Below are 24593 nucleotides of genomic sequence, written 5' to 3'. Positions count from 1 at the left end.
CCACGCCAGCTCTATCTGAGGCATGGATACTCCCATTAACCTGCCTGGGCTCTGACAGCCCAGTTCTTCCATATCCCAGCAAGGATTTCCTCCTTCTCTTGAAAGTCACCGAGTTTCCACCTTGTGCTTTCCACTCCCACACTCTGTACCCTTCCTGGTTCCTAGAGCCCACACCTGAGTTACCCTCCATGAGGAAGTTCCCTTCAGCTTGCTGAGTGCCCAGATTCCAACCTGACTTGGAACTAACACTGTACACTGGAGCCCAGCCTCACCTCTTCCAAGTGCTGAGGTGTCACACCAGGCTGTCCTTGAGGACCCTCTGCTCACTCACTCATTCAGGGTTCTGACTTCACACAAGAAGGGACCTCAGGCATGGATGCCTTCTCACCCTGCTTGAGCTCAGAGGCTCTGCACCTGCCACTCTCAGATATATTCCTATTTAATCCTTTATACCATTACAATCTAATGTTCCTCCTATGAAAGCGCCTCCTCCTGGCCCCTGAGAAATTTCATGACCTCTATGGGTGTTACAAATAAAATACATATCTGAAGATTCAAACCTAACATCCACAACTTAGAAAAAATGTGCATCATTTGTCTTTCTGGGTCTGGATTAACTCATTCAGAATGAATGTTTCCTGTTAAATTCATTTACCTGAAAATTTCATAATTTCATCTTTCTTAACAGCCGATATATTCCATTGTGTAAATAAACATTTTCATTATTCATTAGTCAGTTGATGGATATCTAGGCCTTTTACTTCTCCTGGCTATTGTGAGCAGAGCATCAATGAACATGGATGAGCATGTGTCTCTAGATTAGGATACAGAGTCCTTTGGGTAAATGCCAAGTGGCAGTATCTGACCCCAGACACTTAGAGGGTTGTTTGGAAATACTGGCTATTCTGCAAAATGTACAAATGAGCTGCACAGGAAGGTCAAGAGATTGCACAGGCCTCCCCAACACACAGGAGTTCAACCATTCAGATACCAGTGCACAAGTAATAACAGTAAGCCTGAGCAAATGTTTCTTAGAACTCCAGTAACAGATAAGGAAAGTTTGACCCAGCCCCTCCCATATATGTTTTTCCAGAGAAGTAGGTCTAGGAGCTAAGACACTCAACAGTGCCACTGTCCTAGCCTGCCTTGGAGGCTTTGTCCTTTCTCCTGGGTTTGTTCTAGGGCTAAAACAGGACATCATCTGCAGTTAAACCAAAGTTATGAATATTTCAGCCAGATGTAGCCTAGAGGCATGGGCTCTATGTGACAGGAGACTGAGCTCCCGGGATGGGCTCAGGTGATCAGAATCATCCTGGCTCCTGACCCTTTGCCTCCAAGATCACAAACAGCTCCTCTCTGATCCATAGAGAGTCTTCCCTGCTTTGGCATTGTGGGAATTGTCTGGGTAGGGCTGGAATAAAACAGTTCCCTGTTGCCCCAGTGTGGTTTAAATTACAAACCACAGGTGGCTCCTCTCCTGACACCTCTGCTCCACTTCTAAACCAAAAGGAACCCTTGTTTCCCATTACTTAGGCAGCACCTGATCACAGCACTCAAGACCAGAGCAGGACGATCATGATATTAAGGGGTGTTTGGTACATTAGAAACTGTTCAACTTTGTAGAAATAGAAGGTGATTGGATTGCTTTGCAGAATCTTATTTTGAAACGTGTAATACAATTAAAAACTTGTTTCATTTGAAGGAGTTGATGAGTCACCCAAACCCCGGGTCTTAAAGTAACATCAGATTCAGTGTTTCTTACAGGTGCATTCACTGACCTGGGCTCACCTGGGTAATATATAGTTTAATATCACCCTGCAAACACAGACCTTATTTAATTTTGTGACATGTCTGTGCATTTAAAAGTGCTCTGAGGAAAATTAAAGAGCACATAATATACAGAGTACCATGAAGCCATCCAACACTGAGTACTGGGGCGACGTTACAGTTCAAGTACACTCTATTGTGCAGTCAGAGGAGCTTAGTAAGGAGCCCACAGCACCTTATTGTAGTATGTAGTATGCAGGCAAGTATCCCAAAGGCTCACCTCTATTGGATAACTTCTACACCCTGCCTAAGGCTTTCTTATCTGATGAAAATATTTCACATCAGTACTATGGTCTGATAGTTTTATCCTTTTCCAAATAACATTTCTATTTATCCTTTGAGATCTCCATTCAACATATTTTGATCACATATTTCCCATCACCACTTTTTCTGAGTCTTCCCTGAATCCTTACCCAACCACCTTATGTTTATTTTCTCTCATTAATAAAACAAAAAATCACAGAGTCCATTTGTCTTTGTCGACTACTCCTGAGCATGGGGCCTGCCCTGGAGTGTGGATGATGTACCTAGTGACACTCCACTAGGGAAAACTGATTTTCCTCTTCCAGAAGCTATCAATTGGGAAGAACATCGCTGTTAGGGGTGGGACTCTGTGCCCACATCTGCAGCTAGAGTTTTCCTGCCTGGCCAACAGTCAGGACAAATCTCTGTCACCTGCCATGCCCATAGACGCTCAGAACCAACCACGTAAACACACAGAAACTTACATTGTTTAGAAACTGTCTGGCCCTGGCAGGCTTCTTGTTATCTACTTCTTCCATCTTAAATTAACCCATTTCTATTAATCTATACTTAGCCACATGGCTTGTGGCTTACCAGTGTCTTTACATGTTGCTTCTCATGGTGGCAGCTGGCGGTGTCTGTCCCCTTAGCCTTCTATTTCCCAGAATTCTCTTCTCTCTTGTCCCGCCTATACTTCCTGCCTGGCCACTGGCCAAGCAGAATTTTATTTACACAGAGCAATATCCAAAGCACATGTCCCCTCCTCCATGCTGGGATTTGGTCGGCCTGAAGCTTGTGCGGGTCTAATGTATGCTGTCACAGTCTCTGTGAGCTCATGTGTGCATCTGCCCTTCTCAAATGGAATGATTTAGAACCTGAGGAACTAACTAAAATATACACACCTCTTATTTATTATACCTTGGGCAAGTAATTTAATTTCTTGGTTGTAGCAGGAATTGTTAGAAGGTCTTATTAATGAAAATAAACCTGAGGCCAGTTATGGGGATGAATGCTGGAAGATCAGAGAAGCAGGACAAACAACAGCCACCTCACAGCGCCAGTTCCTCAGCTGATCCTGCTTCCTCCGTGTGGAAGCCTCTGAGTCCTTATCCAAATGAATCTCAGCTGAAGTGTGCTGCTCAAAGCCTAAAAGCTTAACCAACCAAAAGCTTCTAGTTTCTGGTCTTCACTCCTTCTATACCTTTCTGCTTTCTGCCCTCACTCCCTGGGATTATTAAAGGATCACCTTCTGGGAACAAAGGCGTGAGTCACCATGCTTGGCTATATACTTGAACACACAGACATCCAGGTAGATCTCTGCCTCTGGAATGCTAGGATTAAAGGCATGTGCTACCACTGCCTAACCTCTATGTTTAATATTGTGAATGTCCTGTTCTCTGACCATACATAAGTTTATTAGAATGCACAATATTTCGGGGAACACAGTACCACCACACATTGTATTCTCAGTTCCTTATCTTAAAATTTGGGACTACAGTACCATGGGAATAAGTTGTCATATCACACAATTGTATGAGACATGAGGAATTTCCCGCTGGAATATACCACATGAGAATGAGAAACCATGGAATCACTCGGATCACATACAGAGATGCAACATCTTAAAACAAGAAGATAAAAATTGTAGCATTCCACCCTACTCATCATGATATGCAGATACTATAGAGTGGGAACTCAAAAGGGGATGGGAAGACATAGGAAGGAGGGGAGAAGAGGAACCACACTGTGAGAGAACTCTGTCCTAAGACACTCTGCAGCAAACATAAATTCATGCACTTCTGTATGCAAACATGATTTCAGATGAACCAGACAATGTGAGCAAACACTTAAGACATGACAACATCCATTTTGACTGAACAGACAAGTTCTGACATCACATTCTAGAGGACCATTGGTCCCTCAACATGGTGTGGGCTCCCACTTTCCACTCAGCTGCCTCCAGAATGGGGAATGCAAAGCTCACATCCTGGTCCTTCTGAAGCTGTTCCTCTGAGCTCTCTGCTTCCCACTGTCTTCATAACTCACTCATGGACATTCTCCACTCACTGGGCCAATGGCCACATCCTGACACAGCTCTGGATAGCAGCTGTCGGAGTAGACTATCTCTCTCCTCATGACTTTCTTCCCTTGATCCCTTCACTGCTCAGCACCAGCCTCATGGGTTCACAGCATTATTGGGAACAGCTGGGAGAATTAATGGATCACAATATACCAGAGGGAAACTTAAGCTAGTTGCAAAAAATGGGATCATTTGAGTTCCTCCTGCAAATGTCTTCCAGCTCATACCCACCCATGCTCAGCCCCCAGCTCTTCCCAACACTTCCCTTCTTGAAATCTCCTCTGGCTACTCCCATGTTCATACATATAACAAGCAAACAGCACGTGTTCTACTGCCTTGAGGACCAGCCTCCAGCAGCACGGGGCTTCAGGGGGAGGCTACAGAACCAGTGGACCTGGACTTTTTATCTGAGGGAGAAAAACTTACCTGTTTGAGGCCTACTAGAGAGGGAACACACATGCATACATACACACACACACACACACACACACACACGCACACACACACACTTAGGATCTTTCTATCATCTGTCTAAGCTCTTCATTTCCTTCCTTATCTCTATCCATATATGTCCCTTCTCTCTCTCTTGATGTCTTCATTCTGACTAACTTGATTTTTTCCTTACAAATTGTATACCCCAGCAAAATATTTCAGGCAATATAAAAATTACAGTGTGGTTACATTCTGTTTTTCAAGTGAATGATTACAATGAATACAGATAAAAACATGTTTTTATCTCCCTTACATGACTAAAACAAAATCATCCCAAAAACACACATGCATTAACATCTAAGTAACTTTTTATAGAGTAACAGGGTGTAAGCAATCGGTATTTTTCTCAGCAAGTTCTTTTGATGGCAGGCTAAATACTGTGGTTACAAAGAAAGGACCAATCATTTGATTATTTATCTCTAAAAGTAAACTTGTAAGAAATCTTAAAATAATCACAAACCTAAACTTTTATATAAAATTTTATATACGAAAAACAATCAGTCATCTCTACTTTAAATCTTTAGGATGCATACCCGTTCATCAACAGGAAATTGAGGGCAGAAATGGTCATCAAACAATCCTAGCAAGAAAGGCACATGAGCTAGTAATAATTGGGCTATTTGTTCTTGTTCTCTAACATTAACAAGTCCTCACTCAACTATGTGCCTTTCTAAAACTTTAGATTTCCTCCTAGGGTTTTCCTCCTCAAAGCTATTCACAAAAGTTTCACAATCTAACCTTAAGTTACTTTTCAAAGCTTTGTTTCAGCTGTGATGAACTCTGAAACCTATGAACACATTTTCCAACACTAAGGTGAAAAGAATTTAAGCTAGCTGGGCTACTGGGACTTAATCGGTAACCTAAGCCACAGTCTACATGGCTCTCAATAAAAAGAGTTGTGTGACATTTCCTTGTTTTATTTTTATCTTCTGTAGGTTCTGCTTTATAAGAGGAAGGAGCAATATTTCTTGCTCCCTTTACCTATGTTAATTTTTCCACTAAAATAACTTCTATCATAATCCCTTAATATATTGATTAAAAACTCTCAATCATCAAACTTCCATTTACAGTAACACTATTAGTGTATAAAATCATTGTTTCAGTTAAACAGTACAGCTCAGAAGGAAATCATCTTCATTATAATCCACAGGTAAGGATGTCCAGTATATCCGGGTACTACCAAGAGATGATCATGCTGCATTAAGAGTAGTGGGGATCTCCCCATGCCCATTCACACCATGCCAGATACCAGAGGAAGATGACAGCAGCAAAGATGGAAATGCACAGCAGTAACAAGAGACCTTCTGGGGCTGAGCTCTTGGAGCCATACCTATCCAAGATTCACCCATGAGGGTTTTGTTTCCCGTTTCTAAGTTTTTGTTTGCTTTTGTATCCAAACATACTGAAAACCAAGGGTTCACACTATTACCCCATTTTAATGGAATGCCACCATGGGTCTCAATTTGTTCCCAAATTTCAGCATTTCTAACCTACTTCTGTGAGGGAAAAATGTGGGCTCATTATCTCTATGGAACACTCTCAAGTGATAATCTCTTGGATGCTGCCAATCACCCTCCCATGTCCTCCACTAAGCAGCCTGTCTCTCCAGGATGGGCTCCAGCCCTCAGGTCAAGCCTGTGTCCCATGCACGGATACCCTCCTCCCTTTAGCTGGATGTTTCCTCTGAGGACCAGACACCTTGATGAGTTCTCGCAACACAACGGAGGAAGCCTAGGCTTGTGCTCTGACTTTTTCTGCAAATATCTGAGGAGTCTCCACTTAGACTCTAAGGCTTCAGCATTCCAAGTTCACATTTATGGGCAGAAGCCCTCATTGCCCTGGAATGTACTGAGTGGCCACACAGAGCTATCACACCAGGTAGACAGCATCCTTACCTTGCCAGTGTCTGAAGCCCGTACCATCTCTGCCTTCTGAACAGACATTCTCCTCAGCCTATTTGACAACTACATCCAATCCCAGGACATGCACAAGCAGGTAAGAATGCTCTCCTTACCCTACTAGATACTAAGGTCCCACACTGATGTCCACCATAGAGACACTGTTTATCCATGCCTGGTCTATCCTCTGCAAGGAAGATCCTTTCAACATCTGTGTCTCTGAACCCCAACCTAGTATGGATCCAACACTATGCACGGGTGCCCTCTTCACCACAGATACTCTCCTCACCATGCAAGTGAGCCCACCTCACTCTTCACAGGTGCCCTCCTCACTAAGCACAGTTGCCTCCTCTCTCTGCATGGATGCACTCCTCACCATGCACAGGTGCACTCCTACCTGTGCACGGGTAACCTCTTCACTCTAAGCAGGTGTTCTGCTCTGTAAGCAAAGTTCTCTTGTCTTGACTGCCAGTTCCCAAATAACTGACAGCCACTTCTTAAATAACTGACTTGAGGACCTAATACAAATTATCAATGCTCTGCCAATAGCTCAGGCTTGTTACTAACTAGCTTTTAAAACTTAACCCAATTCTGTTAATCTATGTGCTTCTCTAAGGCTCATGGCTTTTTACTTCTGTCCCATTTTGTGTCCAACTCATTCTCCTGGAGACTCTCCTGATTCCACCCTTCCTCATTCCATCATTCTCAGGTCAGCTTTACCACCTAACATTATCCTGTTAAGATAATGGCCAGTCAGCTTGTTTATTGAACCAATCATAGTGACATATATTCACAGTGTACAGAACTATTATACCACATCAAGCCTCACCCTGCATACGTATGCTCCAACTCTGCACCGGCATGCTCCTTACCCTTCTGAATACCCAGTTCCTCCATTAGGACCCTGTCCTCTCCTATTTGCAGTTCTGACTCCCCACAGGAAGTGACCTAATGAGTTGACACTCTCCTCACCATGCTGGAGCACAGACTCCCTAAAAATGACCATTCCATAGCATAGCTGCCCTCCTCACCTCTCAGGCTCAGATGACTCACACCAGATATGACAGAATATGAACTCCTGTGTAATTATTAAACCAATTGACTATTTCCATGGTAATAAATATACCTACACACCACTTCACTCCAGTCACAGATGTTCAGGGGTTTTACCTTCTCAGCAAAATATATTTCTAAAGTTATCATATCTCACATACACTATTAAAACCATGCACAATATTCAAGAGGCTTACAACAACAAATATTTCTCATTTGTGTGTGTCCTAAGGGTTTGGCCATGGGTCACTGAAATGCTGTTCAGCTTCTTCATACATATATCACTTTGGAGCCAGGATCATAGAGAATCACAGCGTCTTGCAAGGTGAATGTGTATTAGCCTCCTGTATTTAGAGAATCAGATTCATTCTCATCATATGGGCCAGTGAAGGTCACCTGGACAAACCAGCCAATTGGGGTTGAAAGCATACTCTATATACAGGAAGATGGGTCAAAGGCTTTGAAACAGTACTTTTACAGAGGATTATGAAAGCATTTGGAAATCAGCATAGCATCTACACCTAATCCCTTTACCATTTGCTCAGGAGATGTATGTTGTTGGGTTTTAATATGGAACATTAGTACCATTGGTAGAAAAGAGGTACCATTGCAACACAGGCAAAAAAATACCAAAAACTTGCCAGGAGGCAATATCTCAGATAGATTAAGAGCACTGGCTGTTCTTTCAAATGTCCTGAGTTCAATTCTCAGTGACCACATGTGGGTCTCTTCATGTCCATCCACAGAGCAGAGGCTGTCCCTAATGTGGCCTGCACCAACTTGAGACACCCAAAACCATGGGGGGGCTACGACAAAGCTGGCTATCATCTTCTTAAACTTGCTCTTGAGGAAGGTCACCCAGCCCAGGATCAGACACCATTAGAGGCCCACATCAGCCTCATGGCACCCACAGCACCTGACACACTAGTCATGGGGACCAAGATCCTGAATGGTTCCTGGTAGTGCAGGTATTGGGGGACATGAGAAAATGCTGACGGAAGGGCACAAACTGCCAGAGAAAGTGTGAGTGAGCACTGAGGACCAAAGTGTCAGTAGGTGACAATGTCACCCTGTCTGTCTGAATTTGCTTAAGAAGATCTAAATGTTCTATACCACACACACACACAAACTGACACTATTGGAGGTAACAGAGGATGCTGTTCACCTGATTGTGGTAGTCATTGCCCAATACATTTCCATATCAAGTCAAGACATTGTAATGTAAATATATATAATTTTATTTGTCAATTATACATCAATAAATCCAATGACAGAGACAGATGGGTAGAGGGACCACACCATACAATTCGATCATCAAATAAGACTTTAGGAATCTAAGAACAGACAGAGAAGCTGGTGTGTTTCCACATACACACAAAGGATGTGGAGTCTCTGGTATACAGGAAATTCTCATTATTTAGAGAGCAAAGGATGGATAAATAAGTACATATGGGGACCAGTATTATATATGGATAACTGTTGGCTGCCTACCTAAAACTCTATGGACATCTCTTCCACAAGAAGGTCTTTCCAGTTGTCTGTGTAATACTGGATAAAAATGCCATCCCATGTCCATGGACAATGCTCGATTCATAAGTATATTTTCTTCATCTGACAAACTGACTTCTGTTCACCACTGCAAGGACTGTCATTCCAGCCCCAACCAGAACCTCGATGATTTACTATAACACATTGTTCACGGTCACTGTTGGGCTCCCCTGGGTGCCAGAACCTGGAAGGGAGGAAAGAGCATCATGGCATTTCCCAGAATGATGCTGGGAAAGAGAAAACAAGAGTAAGCAAGATGAGGATGCAGTGGGAATTTGTGGAAAGCAGATTCAGGTGTGTACAAATCAACCATCCTCCACCACCCGTGTCTGACATGTCCCTGAAGACATGGCCACCGCACTCAATATTCTCTTAGCTTGTTACTTAACTGTTCTCCCAGAACACATCCCAGGGGCTACCTCATCCCTAGGTCTTGGTACCCAGGGACTGTCATCCCGTGTGCTTACTTATTGCTGAAAGGTCTCTCCTGATTCTCATGTTTTAATATAAGTTTTTTTCCCATTTGACAACACTCTTATTTTAGAAACTGAAGAATTTTTTAAAATATCCAGATAATCTACATATTTGTATCATCTGGGACAAGAAATTTAACATATTCTATTCCTCCTTTTCTTCTCTGAAGACTGAGAATGAGAATAACATTACTCCCTATATCTCACAGCAGAAATCAGGATAGACTATGGGAACGTACTGTGACATTGGAGTTTTTAAATAATTATAGAAATGCAACACATAACAACATCAGAATGCGGGCTTTTGATTTATGAGAAATAATCGGTTATGGTCTTGACATTAATTATTATTATGAAGATATAAATGAAAGCTGGAGAGATGGCTCAGACATTAACAGTGCCTGTGCTTTTCCAGAAAATGTGGGAGTTCTGTTCCCAGCACACAGATTGGCGTGGTCATACCACATGTGACCCTAGATCCAGGGAATCCCACACCCTCTTACAGGCATCCACATACACATGGCTCACACAGACACGTATGTATACACACAAATAGAAATAGAAATATACCCTATTTGTGAAGATACAGAGAAACTGAAAACATCATAAAGCCCACCATGGTGTAGCACCTTGGTTGGGTGCCCTGGGTACTACTTATCACCCTACACTCTTCTAACTCCTGGAGTATCCGTGACATGTGTCTCCCAGAACACCTGTGATAAGGAAATGGGATAAAAGTAACTGCATCCCCAGCAATCACACAAGGAGTGAGCTGTTTTAGTTTCATAACCAACAGCTGGAACACCCTAAAATCTTCTCATGCTACAGGACCCAGGACTCCTCTAGGTAACTCTAGACTCACGAGGCACTTTCATTGTATGGTGTCAGATCAACCCATCGCCACTGTCGATGACCTGGATCTGAAAGCCCAATATAATAAGCAGCTTTAGGATCCAGGATCTTGGTGATGAAATCCTAAGAGGAAAGAAAGATACAGCATTCAGCCTGGATGGAGTGCTTCTTTTTCTGTTATAGAATTTTTACAAGATCTTTTAAAAATTATTTTAAATATAAAAATTATAGTGTTCAATACGATGCACCTATGGAAATACATAATAATCAAATCTCAGTTCATCTCTCTCTATAAGCCCTTAAATAGTTTTCAAATTATAGATTAATACACATTAATTATACATTTTAGAGGTACACTGTGATACTTTGATTGATTTCCTCTGGTCACACGTAGATGAGAAGACACAGAAAGGATCAAGGAATAGAAGAGCCACCCCCACCCCCAGGAGTGCCATCTTCTCTGGCTGACCAGAACACAAGGTCATCACTCAGGGACCTGATTTCTATGACTCTGGAAACACTCTCTGTCCATGATCATAAGGAATTCTCATCTCAGACGCACTCCTTCTTTTCTTCCCCAACACCATTCTTGACAGTTGTGCATGAGAGAATTTAGCAGATTAAATCATTCTCCATTCATAACCTCAGATATTTCATTTCTGATGGTTGACTGTGACTCTCCTGATTTGATCCCCTTTCCCTAGTCAGCTCTGCGCCCTCTTCTGTTAGGCAGTGGGTACTACAGGAAGCTTTAGAGTGCTGGAATCACACACTGCTCTTGCCAGCAGAAATATTTCATCATTCCCTCCACCTCAGGCATTGCATTCCTGTTGCCATGGTTCCTTGTGGGTTGTTTAGCTTCACTGAAGCAGGGGCAAGGTGGAGAATGCCAAGGCTGAAGCATCCTTTCCGGGTACCTGATGGAAAGCATTCCTCCATATCAGCAACACCCAAGTCAACAAAACTCCCTCTTAGTAAAAAGAGGCAACAGCAGGCCAGGCCCAGGACCCACTCTGTCCCAGGAGGCACCTGCTCTTCCTGGCTGTGGATCACCATCAAATGAGCACCCATGCGGGAGCACTTCTCCTCACTGTCTCTCCAAGATGCTGAGCCAGTAAAAATGAAGTAGCAGTGGGAACTAAATGATTTCCAGTCCTTTGGGCAGCAGCTCCAGACTTTGTCTTTGGAGGAAGAAGGAGATGTAAGTGCAATGTCATAGACTCATTTTAAAACCTGCTTGATGTGGAGACAACATGGAAGCTGGGACTCAGCAACTTATTGCCCCTCCCTCACTGAAATTCTTCTTCAATGACACTAGGGGGCACACTTCCCAATTATGCCTGATTGCAGACTTCTAAAAAGGACTCCACAGGCAGCTGGTACTGACTGTGTGGTATGAAGTCATGTCTCCATAGTGCCCATTGCTGCTGGATCTACCCGAGAATCATGTTGAAAACGCTGATTTTAGGCACATTAATTTTACCTTTCAGGAGTGGATGCTGTTTTTTACATCCCAACTCAGTGTGATTCAGTTCTTTTGTAATTGCTTTTTCATCAAGAAGTGGAGAATATTTTTTAAACATAGCTGTAAAACAGAATAAAAAAATTCATTGTCCTGGCAGTGCTGACATTTGCCTCTTTACTTTTACTTTCTTACATTCTTTGTAGAAACAAAACCTATATGTGTCCAATTACCTGAGTAGTTAGAGTCTGCCTGGGAAAGATTCTCAGTCACCACAGTGTGGAGGCTGTGGCCCAAACACTTGGGTGTTAGAATGAGGGAGAATGGAAGTTTCAGGTCATCCTTAACTATACAAGTTAGTATAGTTGATTGGTTGGTTGAGCTAGCTAGTTAGTTTAGTTTAGTTGGCTGGTTTGTTAACTTAGTTGGTAAGTTAGTTAGTTAGTTAGTTAGGTCATAGCTAGCCTGAGCTACATGATACCTTACCACAAAGGCAATTTTCCATCACCCCACAGCCAGTATTTCCCTGCTCCTGGTGATTTATAACCACAGCTATCTTCAGGAAGAGCTGGAAGGACAGGACAGATCCATGACCTTGGGGACTCTTCAACATTTCATGGAGGACACACTGAAGACTACATCTTAGGTGGTAAGTTCTATTAAGTTTGTGTACACCCCAAGAAAAGGTGAGGGAGAAATGAGCTAACCCACAGCAGTTCCAGGTTACCTGAGCAGGGAAGTTATAAAGGCCCTACACTGATCAAAAGCACTTCGTTTCTGTCCTCTTCTTTCCTGTATCTCCCTCCACCCCAGCCAGCTCTGTCTTCAGTGTCCCCACACTTTCACAGAGTTCCTAACTTAAAACTAACTCACCCTTCCTCTAGAAATTGAATTTTTGTTTTTCTCTTCCTCATCTCCCACTTGTTCCTGGAGTCACTAGATTCCGGCTTTCCCTTCTGCTCATTTACCAAACATTCCTGAACTAGATATCAGGGCTCATGATGTCTGCTGATCAGTCATCTTCCTGCTTCTCACATTACCCTGCCTGCTTTTCTTCCTCCTTAACTGTTGGGAGACAGCGACTCCCTCTGGTTTTGCCTGATCCTGCATGCTGCTGTTTCCTGTCTTTCCTACCTGTTTCCTTCTATACCCAGCTCTCTTAAAATGGAACATTGCATCTAGTTCCTTCTGTATCTCTCTTTATCCTCCAAATTCCTCTTTCTTAGTGATATTCATTGTCCTGGGTTGGTGGGGTGGGGTGGGGAGTAGAAGTGGGGAAAGAGAAACAGTCACCAAAAGTCTCCCAACCAAAAAAAGCCCAGGACCAGATGGTTTCAATGCAGAATTCTACCAAATCTTCAAAGAAAAGATAATATCAATACTCTTCAAATTGTTCCATTCAATAGAAACAGAAGGAACATTACTGAACTCCTTCTTTGAGGCTACAATTACCCTGATTCCCAAGCCAAACAAAGATGCAACAAAGAAAGAGAACTACAGACCAATCTCCCTCATGAATATTGATGTAAAAATACTCAATAAAAGTTTGCTCTTTCCCTACTTATTCAATATATTACTTGAAGTTCTAGCCAGAGCAATAAGATAACATAAGGTGATCAAGGGGATACAGACTGGAAAGGAAGAAATCAAGCTTTCACTATTTGAAGATGACATGATAGTATATAGAAGTGACCCCAAAAATTCAACCAAGGAACTCATACAGCTTATCAACACCATCAATAATGTGGCAGGATATAAGATTAAATCAAAAAAAATTGGTAGCCCTCCTATATACAAATGACAAACCAGCTGGAAAAAAAATCAGAGAAACATCACTCTATACAATAGCATCAAATGATATAAAATACCTTGTGGTAACTCTAACTAAGTATGTGAAGGACCTGTAGGACAAGATCTTTAAGTCTCTGAAAAAAGAAATTGACAAATATGTCAAAAAATGGAAAGATCTCCCATGCTCATGGATAGGTGAGATTAACATAGTAAAAAATGGCAATCTTACCAAAAGCAATCTACAGATTCAATACAATCCCCATTAAAATCCAAACACAATTCTCATTGACCAGGAAAGAGCAATGCTCAACTTCATATGGAAAAATAAAAATCCCAGGATAGCCAAAAGAATACTATACAATAAAAAAAAAAAACCTCTGGAGGCATCACAATCCCTGAATTCAAGCTCTACTATAGAGCTACAGTATTAAAAAACAGCTTAAATAAAAAAAAAAACTGGCATAAAAAAGACATGGGGACTAATGGAACCGAACTGAAGATCATGACATTAATCTGAACAACTATGAACATATAATTTTTGACAAAGAAGCCAAAACTGTACAATGTAAAAAAGAAAGCATCTTCAACAAATGGTGCTGGCATAACTGGATGTCAACATGTAGAGGATTGCAAATAGATCCATATCTGTCACCGTGCACAAAACTAAAGTACAAGTGGATGAAAGACCACAACATAAATCCAGTTACTCTGAATCTGATAGGAAAGAAAGTAGTCTTAAACGCATTGACACTGGACATCACTTCCTAAATACAACCCTGGTAGCACAAACACTGACAGGAACAATTAATAAATGGGACCTATTAAAACTGAGAAGCTTTTGTGGGGCAAAGGACATGATCAGTAAGACAAAATGACAGCCCACAGAATGGGAAAAGACCTTCACCAACCCCACATCTGACAGAGGGCTGATATCTAGAATATATAAAGAACTCAAGAAATTATACATCAAAATAACCAACAGTCCAATTAAAAAAATGGGCTATAGAGCTAAACAGAGAATTCTCAACAGAAGAATCTCAAATGGCTGAAAGACATTTAAGGAATTGCTCAACATCCTTAATCATCAGGGAAATGCAAATCAAAATGACTCTGAGATACCATCCTACATCCATCAGAATGGCTAAGATCAAAAACACTGAAGACAGCTTATGCTGGAGAGGATGTGGAGCAAGGGGAAGACTCCTACACTGTTGGTGGGAATGCAAGCTTGTACAGCCACTTTGGAAATCAATATGGCATTTTCTTAGAAAATTGGGATTCAACCTCCCTCAACACCCAGCTATACCACTCTCAGGCATATACCAAAGAATGCTCAATCATACCACAAGGTCACATGCTCAACTATGTTCATAGTGGCATTATTTGTAATAGCCAGAACCTGAAAACAACCTAGATGCCCTTCAACTGAAGAATGGATAAAGAAAATGTGGCACATATACACAATGGAGTACTACTCAGCAGAGAAAAACAATGACATCATGAGGTTTGCAGGCAAATGGATGGAACTAGAATGAGGTAACGCAGACTCAGAAAGACAAGCATGGCATGTACTCACTCATAAGTGGATACTAGATGTAAAGCAAAGGATAACCAGACTGCAACTCACAACTCCAGGGAGGCTACCTAGAAAACAGGACCCTAAGAAAAACACAGGGATCGCCCAATGACAGAGAAATGGATGAGATCTACATGAGCAACCTGGGCATGAGTTGGGGAGTAATGAAGGGAATGGGTTGGTGGAGGGGGGGGGGAAGAGAGCTTAGGGGAGCAGAAGGTCCCAGCTGGATCAGGAAAGGAGTGGGAGAACAAGGAAAGCGATACCATGATAAATGAAGACCCCATGGGAATAGGAAGAAGCAAAGTGCTAGAGAGGTCCCAGAAATCCACAATGATACCTCCACAATAGACTACTGGCATGGTCGAGAGAAAGCCCGAACTGACCTACTCTGGTGATCCGATAGCCGAACACCCTAACTTTCATGATAGAATTCTCATCCAGTGACTGATAGAAGCAGATGCAGAGAACCATGGCCAGGCCCCAGGTGGAGCTCCAGGAGTCCAATCAGCAAGAGGGAGGAGGGATTATATGAGCAAGAGATATTGAGACCATGATTGGAAAAAGCACAGGGACAAATAGCCAAACTAGTGGAAACACATGAACTATGGACCAATAGATGAGGAGCCCCCATGGAACTGGACTAGGCCCTCTGGATAAGTGAGACACTTGATTAGCTTGAACTGTTTAGGAGGCCCCCAGGCAGTGACAGGACCTGTCCTTGGTGCATGAGCTGACTTTTTGGAACCTAGGGCCTATGCTGAGACATTTTGCTCAGCCTTGGTGCAGGGAGGAGAGGCCTGGACCTGCCTGGACTGAATCTACCAGGCTGGGCTGAATCCCTAGGGGAAACCTTGCCTTGAAGGAGGTGGGAATGTGGCGCTCACTGTGAGGAGAAGGCTGGGGGTGGGAAGAGGGAGGATAGGGGAATCCGTGGCTGATATATAAAATTAAATTAATTATAAAATAAAAATATAAAAAACAGAAAAAGAAATCTAGTGTAGGAAAAACTTAAAAGAGTAAGGTAGAGTAGGAATGAAGGAAAGTAACATAAAGAAAACTTAGACACAGAAACTAGGTCTTTAATTTTCTAACTATGGCTATAAATGCAAAATCCTGGAAAATAATCAGAGGAAATATCTATCAAAGAAGAGCTTAATGGGGGATGAAGGGGAGATTCCTGTGGGAAGCGGCAGGAGAAAGTAATCCTCACCCGCAGAGCATTTCCCATGCGATTTTTAAAGCTCTGGTTCACCTGACTGTTCTCTAAACATCTTGAGACTGGGGGCTGTAGGTATTTCTGGACTCTCTGACATGCTGCCCAGTGTATAGTAAATGGATAGATATTACTAGTTATTGGATGAATAAATACAACATCTACAAAAAATAGAGTATTTTTTTAAATTTCAATAAATTTGAAGGCCAATTTACAAAGAATCCCACTATTTTCTAAACTAGCTTCCAGGTCTCACATAATCTGGAACAAAAAATAAATGATTAGAAGGAACTCCACTGGAACACTGTCCCTGGAATAGCTCTGTCCATGCCTTCTCATCCCTCTACTCATTCCAAAATATAGATGTCTTTGCATCCAAATATGTTGATGAGGAAATGCAGGTTTGCCTCTTTACTGGAGCCTAACACAGATGCCCCAGGATTTCACTCTGTGACACCAGTGAACACACACATGCTTCTCTAGTGAGAATGAAAGATTTTCACAGAAGAGTTATTCTGAAACAGAGAGAAATGCCCAATGTCATCCATCTCCCTGGGGAGTATCTGTCTCAGGTTTCTGAGTCACTGTCTTTCTAATGGGTCCCTCTCCTTCTCTTGTTCGCTTCTCCCAGGGGCATACTTACTGATCAGAGCAATGGAGAGTAAGATTTTCAACAGCAGTAAAATTATGATTGAGGTGAGGAGGACCTTGGAGAATCTGTGAAAACTTTCATGATTCATGGTCTTCCTTAGAGGAGCTGAAAAACAAAACAAATTCATGTCTTGAGTTCTGTTCCTATTTCTTCTTCTTTTTCCTGTCTCCTATTTTTGTTAATGATAAACACTAATAACATGATATTCAAAATAATAGGAAAATGCAAACAGGAAATATCAGGTTAGTTATAGAAACATTACAATATGTACAAAATCACTCATTCTTGACACTGAGAATGACTGTTGTCAGTATTTTGGTATGTATCTTTCCAACAAATTTATAGCTTTTACATATAAATGTGTATTTTCCACAGTCAGAACATCATAAACACAGATTTGTGACCATCATTTTCTTTGACATTATATTATGATTTTTTTATCCTTTATGGGATTTTGTTTTGTTTTGGTTTGCTTTTTGTTTTGTTTTGTTTTTTGTTTTTTTGTTTTTCGAGACAGAGTTTCTCTGGTTAGGTTTGCGCCTTTCCTAGAACTCGCTTTGGAAACCAGGCTGGCCTCAAACTCACAGAGCTCCACCTGGCTCTGCCTCCCGAGTGCTGGGTTAAATACATGCGCCACCACCACCCAGCTTTTGGTTTTTGTTTTATTTTCAAGACAATGTCTTGGTATGTACCCCAGGCAGACTTTGAATGCATTATGTAGTCCAAGATGGCCTCAAACTCACAGCAATGCCCCTACCTCTAAATCCTGAGTTTTGTGATTACAGGCTTGTGCCAGCACATCTGGATGAACATTTTGCTATATCATTGTGTCTTCTTTTTCAGTTTTATTATTGTCACATAGTATTCCATTATATACTTTCAAAGTATTCCAGCTTGCTTCCAAATTCAAATATGCAATAGCCAAAAAGTCACATTTTATGATAAAGTCACCAAGCTTTTAGTCACCACTTCTAAAAGAGTTACAATACTTCCTAACCATGGGTGAGGTGCTGCGTTCTGTCCCCATCACAGGAGGGAGAGAGTGAAAAAAGCTACTCAACACCTGGATGCCAACAGACTATAACATGTCACCAAATAGAGACCGGAAATCATTATAGCATGGTTTAACTTTGAAACAATTCGTTACACATTTATATGTCTATTTACATGTAGAAAGAATACAATAACTCAGGTGGTGGGATTTTCTCTAGATGGTAAAAGACAACACCTTCTCTTCTCCATTGTACAATCCCACAACCTTTCACATCTGTAACACACTTGGTTGACACTCCAGTGACACAGAGGCATGGCCAGAAACCAAGATCATCTTTGTCCTTTGATCATCACTCACTAGGAGCAGCAGAAAATGCTTTCTTACCTGGAGGAGAGTCTGCATCCACGTCTGAGGAATCAAGTTTATTCATGAGGTTCTTGTTAATACAAATGTTTTCTGAAAACGTGTTGAGAAGAATTCTTCCCCTGCCCTCAGAAGATGTGTGCCATCCCTTCTTTAAAACAGGTTCTGAACAAGAAACAAATTATCCCTATTCCAGCTAAGGATGAGAGGCAATAACAGACAGTTGCCCTGAGCATACACCATGAGGTCCAGTCCCCTGACCTGCAAAGGGAGAATTGCAGGAGGAGAATGCACCCAGGACCATTATACAATCATAGACATACCAAGAACTCAATGGGGGAGAGAAGAAAACAGGAAGGAATGGAAAAGAGGAACCAGGCCATTAGAGAAATTGAGATTCGGACACACAGTTGGAGCTGACCTCTACAACAAAGCCTCCATTTCCCATCTTGTCCTGTGATTCCTACTCCTGGTCTCTGTAGAGCTGCCTCCTGGCCTCCCCGAGACTTTAACACCACATTCAAGTTACCCCCCATGGGCAGAAGAGTTCTTCAAACCAAGGTTCCTAGGATACACCCTAGACTGTCCCATCTCATAGGGACAGTGTCTTCACCCTGCTCAGTCTCTGGAACCCACAACAGCTCTATCTGGGGCATGGATACTCCCATTAACCTGCCTGGGCTCTGACAGCCCAGTTCTTCCACGCCCCAGCAAGGATTTCCTCCTTCTCTTGAAAGTCACCGAGTTTCCACCTTGTGCTTTCCACTCCCACACTTTGTACCCTTCCTGGTTCCTAGAGCCCGCACCTGAGTTACCCTCCATGAGGAAGTTCCCTTCAGCTTGCTGAATGCCCAGATTCCAACCTGACTTGGAGCTAACACTTGTACACTGGGGCCCACCCTCACCTCTTCCAAGTGCTGAGGTGTCACACCAGGCTGTCCTTGAGGACCCTCTGCTCACTCACTCATTCAGGGTTCTGACTTCACACAAGAAGGGACCTCAGGCATGGAAGCCTTCTCACCCTGCTTGAGCTCAGAGGCTCTGCACCTGCCCACTCTCAGATATATTCCTATTTAACCCTTTATACCATTACAATCTATTGCTCCTCCTATGAAAGCGCCTCCTCCTGGCCCCTGAGAAATTTCATGACCTCTATGGGTGTTACAAATAAAATACATATCTGAAGATTCAAACCTAACATCCACAACTTAGAAAAAATGTGTATCATTTGTCTTTCTGGGTCTGGATTAACTCATTCAGAATGAATGTTTCCTGTTAAATTCATTTACCTGAAAATTTCATAATTTCATCTTTCTTAACAGCTGATATATTCCATTGTGTAAATAAACATTTTCACTATTCATTAGTCAGTTGATGGATATCTAGGCCTTTTACTTCTCCTGGCTATTGTGAGCAGAGCATCAATGAACATGGATGAGCATGTGTCTCTAGATTAGGATACAGAGTCCTTTGGGTAAATGCCAAGTTGCAGCATCTGACCCCAGACAGTTACAGGGTTGTTTGGAAATACTGGCTATTCTGCAAAATGTACAAATGAGCTGCACAGGAAGGTCAAGAGATTGCACAGGCCTCCCCAACACACAACAGTTCAACCATTCAGATACCAGTGCACAAGTAATAACAGTAAGTCTGAGCAAACGTTTCTTAGAACTCCAGTAACAGAAAAGGAAAGTTTGACTCAGCCCCTCCCATACATGTTTTTCCAGAGAAGTAGGTCTAGGAGCTAAGACACTCAACAGTGCCACTGTCCTAGCCTGCCTTGGAGGCTTTGTCCTTTCTCCTGGGTTTATTCTAAGGCTAAAACAGGACATCATCTGCAGTTAAACCAAAGTTATGAATATTTCAGCCAGATGTAGCCTAGAGGCATGGGCTCTATGTGACAGGAGTCTGGGCTCCCGGGATGGGCTCAGGTGATCAGAATCTTCCTGGTTCCTGACCCCTTTGCCACCAAGATCACAAACAGCTCCACTCTGGTACATAGAGAATCTTCCCTGCCTTTGGCATTGTGGGAATTGTCTGGGTAGGGCTAGATTAAAACAGTTCCCTGTTTTACAAACCACAGGTGGCTCCTCTCCTGACACCTCTGCTCCACTTCTGAACCAAAAGGGACCATTGTTTCCCATTACTTGGGCAGCACCTGATCACAGCACTCAAGACCAGAGCAGGACGATCATGATATTAAGGGGTGTTTGGTACATTAGAAACTGTTCAACTTTGTAGAAATAAAAGGTGATTGGATTGCTTTGAAGAATCTTAGTTTGAAACGTGTAATACAATTAAAAACTTGTTTCAGTTGAAGGGCCTAATGAGTCACCCAAACCTTGGGGCCTAAAGTAACAGTCAATTCAGTGTTTCTTACAGGTGCATTCACTGACCTGGGCTCACCTAGGTAATATATAGTTTAATATCACCCTGCAAACACAGACCTTATTTAATTTTGTGACATGTCTGTGCATTTAAAAGTGCTCTGAGGAAAATTAAAGAGCACATAATATACAAAGTACCATGAAGCCATCCTACACTGAGTACTAGGGTGATGTTACAGTTCATGTTCACTCTACTGTGCAGTCAGAGGAGCTTAGTAAAGTGGGACCTTTCTGCTTCCTTTGTCCCATCCCTGTTGTAGAAACAATAATGGGAAAAGTTCACTTTAAACAAAGTAAATGTCCCCCAGATGTCAGGCAGTGATGGCCCACACCTTTAATCCCAGCACTTGGGAGACAGATCTCTGAGTTCAAATCCAGCCTGGTCTACAGAGCAAGTTCTGGGAAAGCCAGGGCTGCACAGAGAAATCCTGTCTAGGGAACAAAAAAAAGTCCACCCAGAATTATTGTGCACCTTCTTCTCTGGGAAGTGAACTTGCAAATCTGAAAACACATGAAACTGAAACCTGAATAAAAATAACTTGAGTTTGATTGTGGCCAGGAAATGAGCAGCTAATGAAAGGCACAGTTGCAGGAGCTCTGGGGTCACATTGGGACGGCCATGTCTAGATAAGATCCCACTTCTATGTGTGGACTCTTCACAAGGAAAGCTCACAGGAAGAAAGTCACGAGCAATTTGAAGGAGCTAAGTGTTGGTAGAAATAGGATTGTGATGGTGAACTGAAAATTTAAATCCAACAGAAGTTCTGGAGACCAGTGTGCACCGTGGTGACAACAGTCAATAGTATTACAGGGTGACAGGAATTGTTTAGGAAGAAGTTAAATGTTCTTTCCGCACAAACACAAATAAATGGCCACTGCCTTCAGTAATGCATGTGTTAGCTAACCTGTAATCATTTCCTAGTATATACCTACATCAGATCAGCACATCGGTATCTTAAGCATATAGAAGTTTATTTGTCAGTTATACATCAACAAAGCCAAAGAGGAAAGACAAACAGCAGATGGGGACAGAATCAAAGCATCCAATCAGTGAGTAAAACCTTAGCATCAGACAGACCTTAGCAGAGAGACACATGTGCATTCCGTGTGAACACAAAAGGGTCTCTAGCATAGTGGCTGGTGGGGAGAAAATGCTTCTTTTATGAATGAGAAAATGGATGAATAAGAGCAAATGTGAGTCAATGTTCTCTTAAGTGGAAGAAGCTGTGACACAGCTACCTAAAATTCTGCAGACATGGAGAATTTACTAGAGTCTGGGTACAGTTTCAAATGCCTTTAATCCCAGCACTCGAGAAGGAAAGGATCTTTGTGAGTATGAGACCAGCCTGGTCTACATAGTGAGTTCTAGGACAGCCAGAGCTACACAGTGAGACCCTGATGAGAGAGAGAGAGAGAGAGAGAGAGAGAGAGAGAGAGAGAGAATGAATGAATGAATAAAACCCTGGTTTACAGATACAATTCCAAGCCTCCCATGTTTGATCCCTGTAAGGCCCCGCTAGCTATCTCCATAATTATGGATTCCACTCCAACCTCATCACATGTCCATAGAGAATGTTTGATTCATAAATATAGCTGCATCATCACACAAACTGACCTATAATAACCATCATAAGAGATGTCACTCCAGCCCCATCCTTTAATGTTTAGGTGATAATTTAGCACAACACAAAATCCCTTCTTACTACTGGGTTACTCTGAGTACCAAGTCTGAAAGAGAAAAGGGTGAGGGTAATTCGCACATTAATTTGTGGTGGTATTGTGTTCCCCAAAATATTGTGCACCCTAGTAAATTTATCTGGGGTCAGAGAACAGACAGCCACTAGATACAGAGCCAAAAATGGTGGCTAGAAAATGGATCAGAGCAAGCCATAGCATAAGCTGGGTGGTGGTGGTGTTCGCCTTTAATCCCAGCACTTGGGATGCAGAGCCAGGTGGATCTCGGTGTTCAAGGATACAACAAGCATGGAGACACATGCCTTTAATCCCAGGGAGTGCCAGCAGAATGAGAAAGACATATAAGGCATGAAGACCAGAAACTAGAAGCATTTGGCTGGTTAAGCATTCAAGCTTTCCAGCAGCAGTTCAGCTGAGAGCCATTGGGGTGTGGACACAGAAGCTTGCAGTCTGAGGAAACAAGACCAGCTGAAGAACTGGCGAGGTGAGAAAACTGTGGCTTGTTCTGTCTCTCTGACCTTCCTGCATTCACCCCAATAACTGGCCTCAGGTTTGATTTTATTAATAAGACCATTTAAGATTCCTGCTACAATAATTACTTTGAAAAGGGTTAGAGGCAATAGGGGTCTGAAAGCTGGGAGTGAACTTTGTGGCAATCAAGGTCATGTGTGCCCAAGTTGCCCCTCCCACACTACTCACGCAGCTTCTCCTCCACTTGAATCTCTGGCTTTCCCTTGAAAACTGAGCCCACAGCACCTTGTTGTAGTATGTAGTATGCAGGCAAGTATCCCAAAGGCTCACCTCTATTTGATAACTTCTACACCCTGTCTAAGGCTTTCTTATCTGATGAAAATATTTCACTTGAGTACTATGGTCCGATAGTTTTATCCTATTCTAAATAAGGTTTTTATTTACTCTTTGAGATCTTAATACAACATATTTTGGTCATATTCGTTCTCATCCTCAACTTCTTCTGGATTTTCCCCAAGCTCCATACCCCCCCAACTCCGTGTTTATTTTCACTCACTAAAAAAAAAGAACATGTAGTCCATTTGTGTTTGTCAACTACTCCTGAGCATGGGGCCTGCCCTGGAGTGTGGTTGATGTGCCTAGTGACACTCCACTAGGGAAAACTGATTTTCCTCTTCCAGAAGCTATCAATTGGGAAGAACATCGCTGTTAGGGGTGGGACTCTGTGCCCACATCCCCTCCTCCATGCTGGGATTTGGTCTGGCTGGAGCTTTTGCAGGTCTAATGTATGCTGTCACGGTCTCTGTGAGGTCATGTGTACATCTGTCCTTCTTAAATGGAATGATTTAGAACCTGAGAAACTAACTAAAATATACCCACCTTCCACTTATAATACCTTGGGCAAGTAATTTGATTTCTGGTATTCTCAGTTTCCTATCCTAAAATTTGGGACTACAGTACCATAGTAACAAGTTGTCATATCACACAATTGTATAAGAGATGAGGGATTGCCGGGCGGTGCTGGCGCACGCCTTTAATCCCAACACTTGGGAGGCAGGACCAGGCGGATCTCTGTGAGTTCCAGGCCAGCCTGGTCTACAAAGTGAGTTCCAGGAAAGGTGCAAAACTACGCAGAGAAACCCTGTCTCAAAAAAATAAAAATAAAAATTTAAATAAAAAAATAAGAGATTAGGGATTTCCCGATGGGATATACGACATGGGAATGAGAAACCACAGAATCACTTGGGCCACATACAGAGATGCAACATCTTAAAACAAGAGGATAAGAGTTGTAGCATTTGGGGCTAGAGAGTTGGCTCAGCGGTTAAGAGCACTGGCTGTTCTTCCCAAGGCAAACACATGGTGGCTCACAACCATGTGTAATGAGATCTGGCGCCCTCTTCTGGCCTGCAGGCATACATGCAGGCAGAATACTGTATATATAATTAATTAATTATTATATAAATAAATAAATCTTTAAAAAAAAGAAAGAAAGAAAATAATTGTAGCATTTGGCCAGG

The 24593-nt window shown here is 42.3% G+C and overlaps 1 protein-coding gene across 1 annotated transcript in view; it reads right to left on the bottom strand.

The window, feature by feature from the left end:
• Positions 1–9183: 9183 nt before the first annotated feature.
• The window catches only part of LOC118579759 (C-type lectin domain family 4 member A-like), a 33066-nt gene continuing 17656 nt past the window's right edge, over positions 9184–24593 (bottom strand). Inside the window, exon 6 of the mRNA XM_036181394.1 lies at positions 9184–9325. Within this exon, the coding sequence (XP_036037287.1) occupies positions 9184–9325 (142 nt within the window). The remainder of the gene's footprint in view (positions 9326–24593) is intronic.

This window comes from Onychomys torridus, chromosome 3 (assembly GCF_903995425.1).
Source record: "Onychomys torridus chromosome 3, mOncTor1.1, whole genome shotgun sequence".
NCBI classification, from domain to species: Eukaryota; Metazoa; Chordata; class Mammalia; order Rodentia; family Cricetidae; genus Onychomys; species Onychomys torridus.
This window is presented reverse-complemented; position numbering and strand designations above follow the sequence as displayed.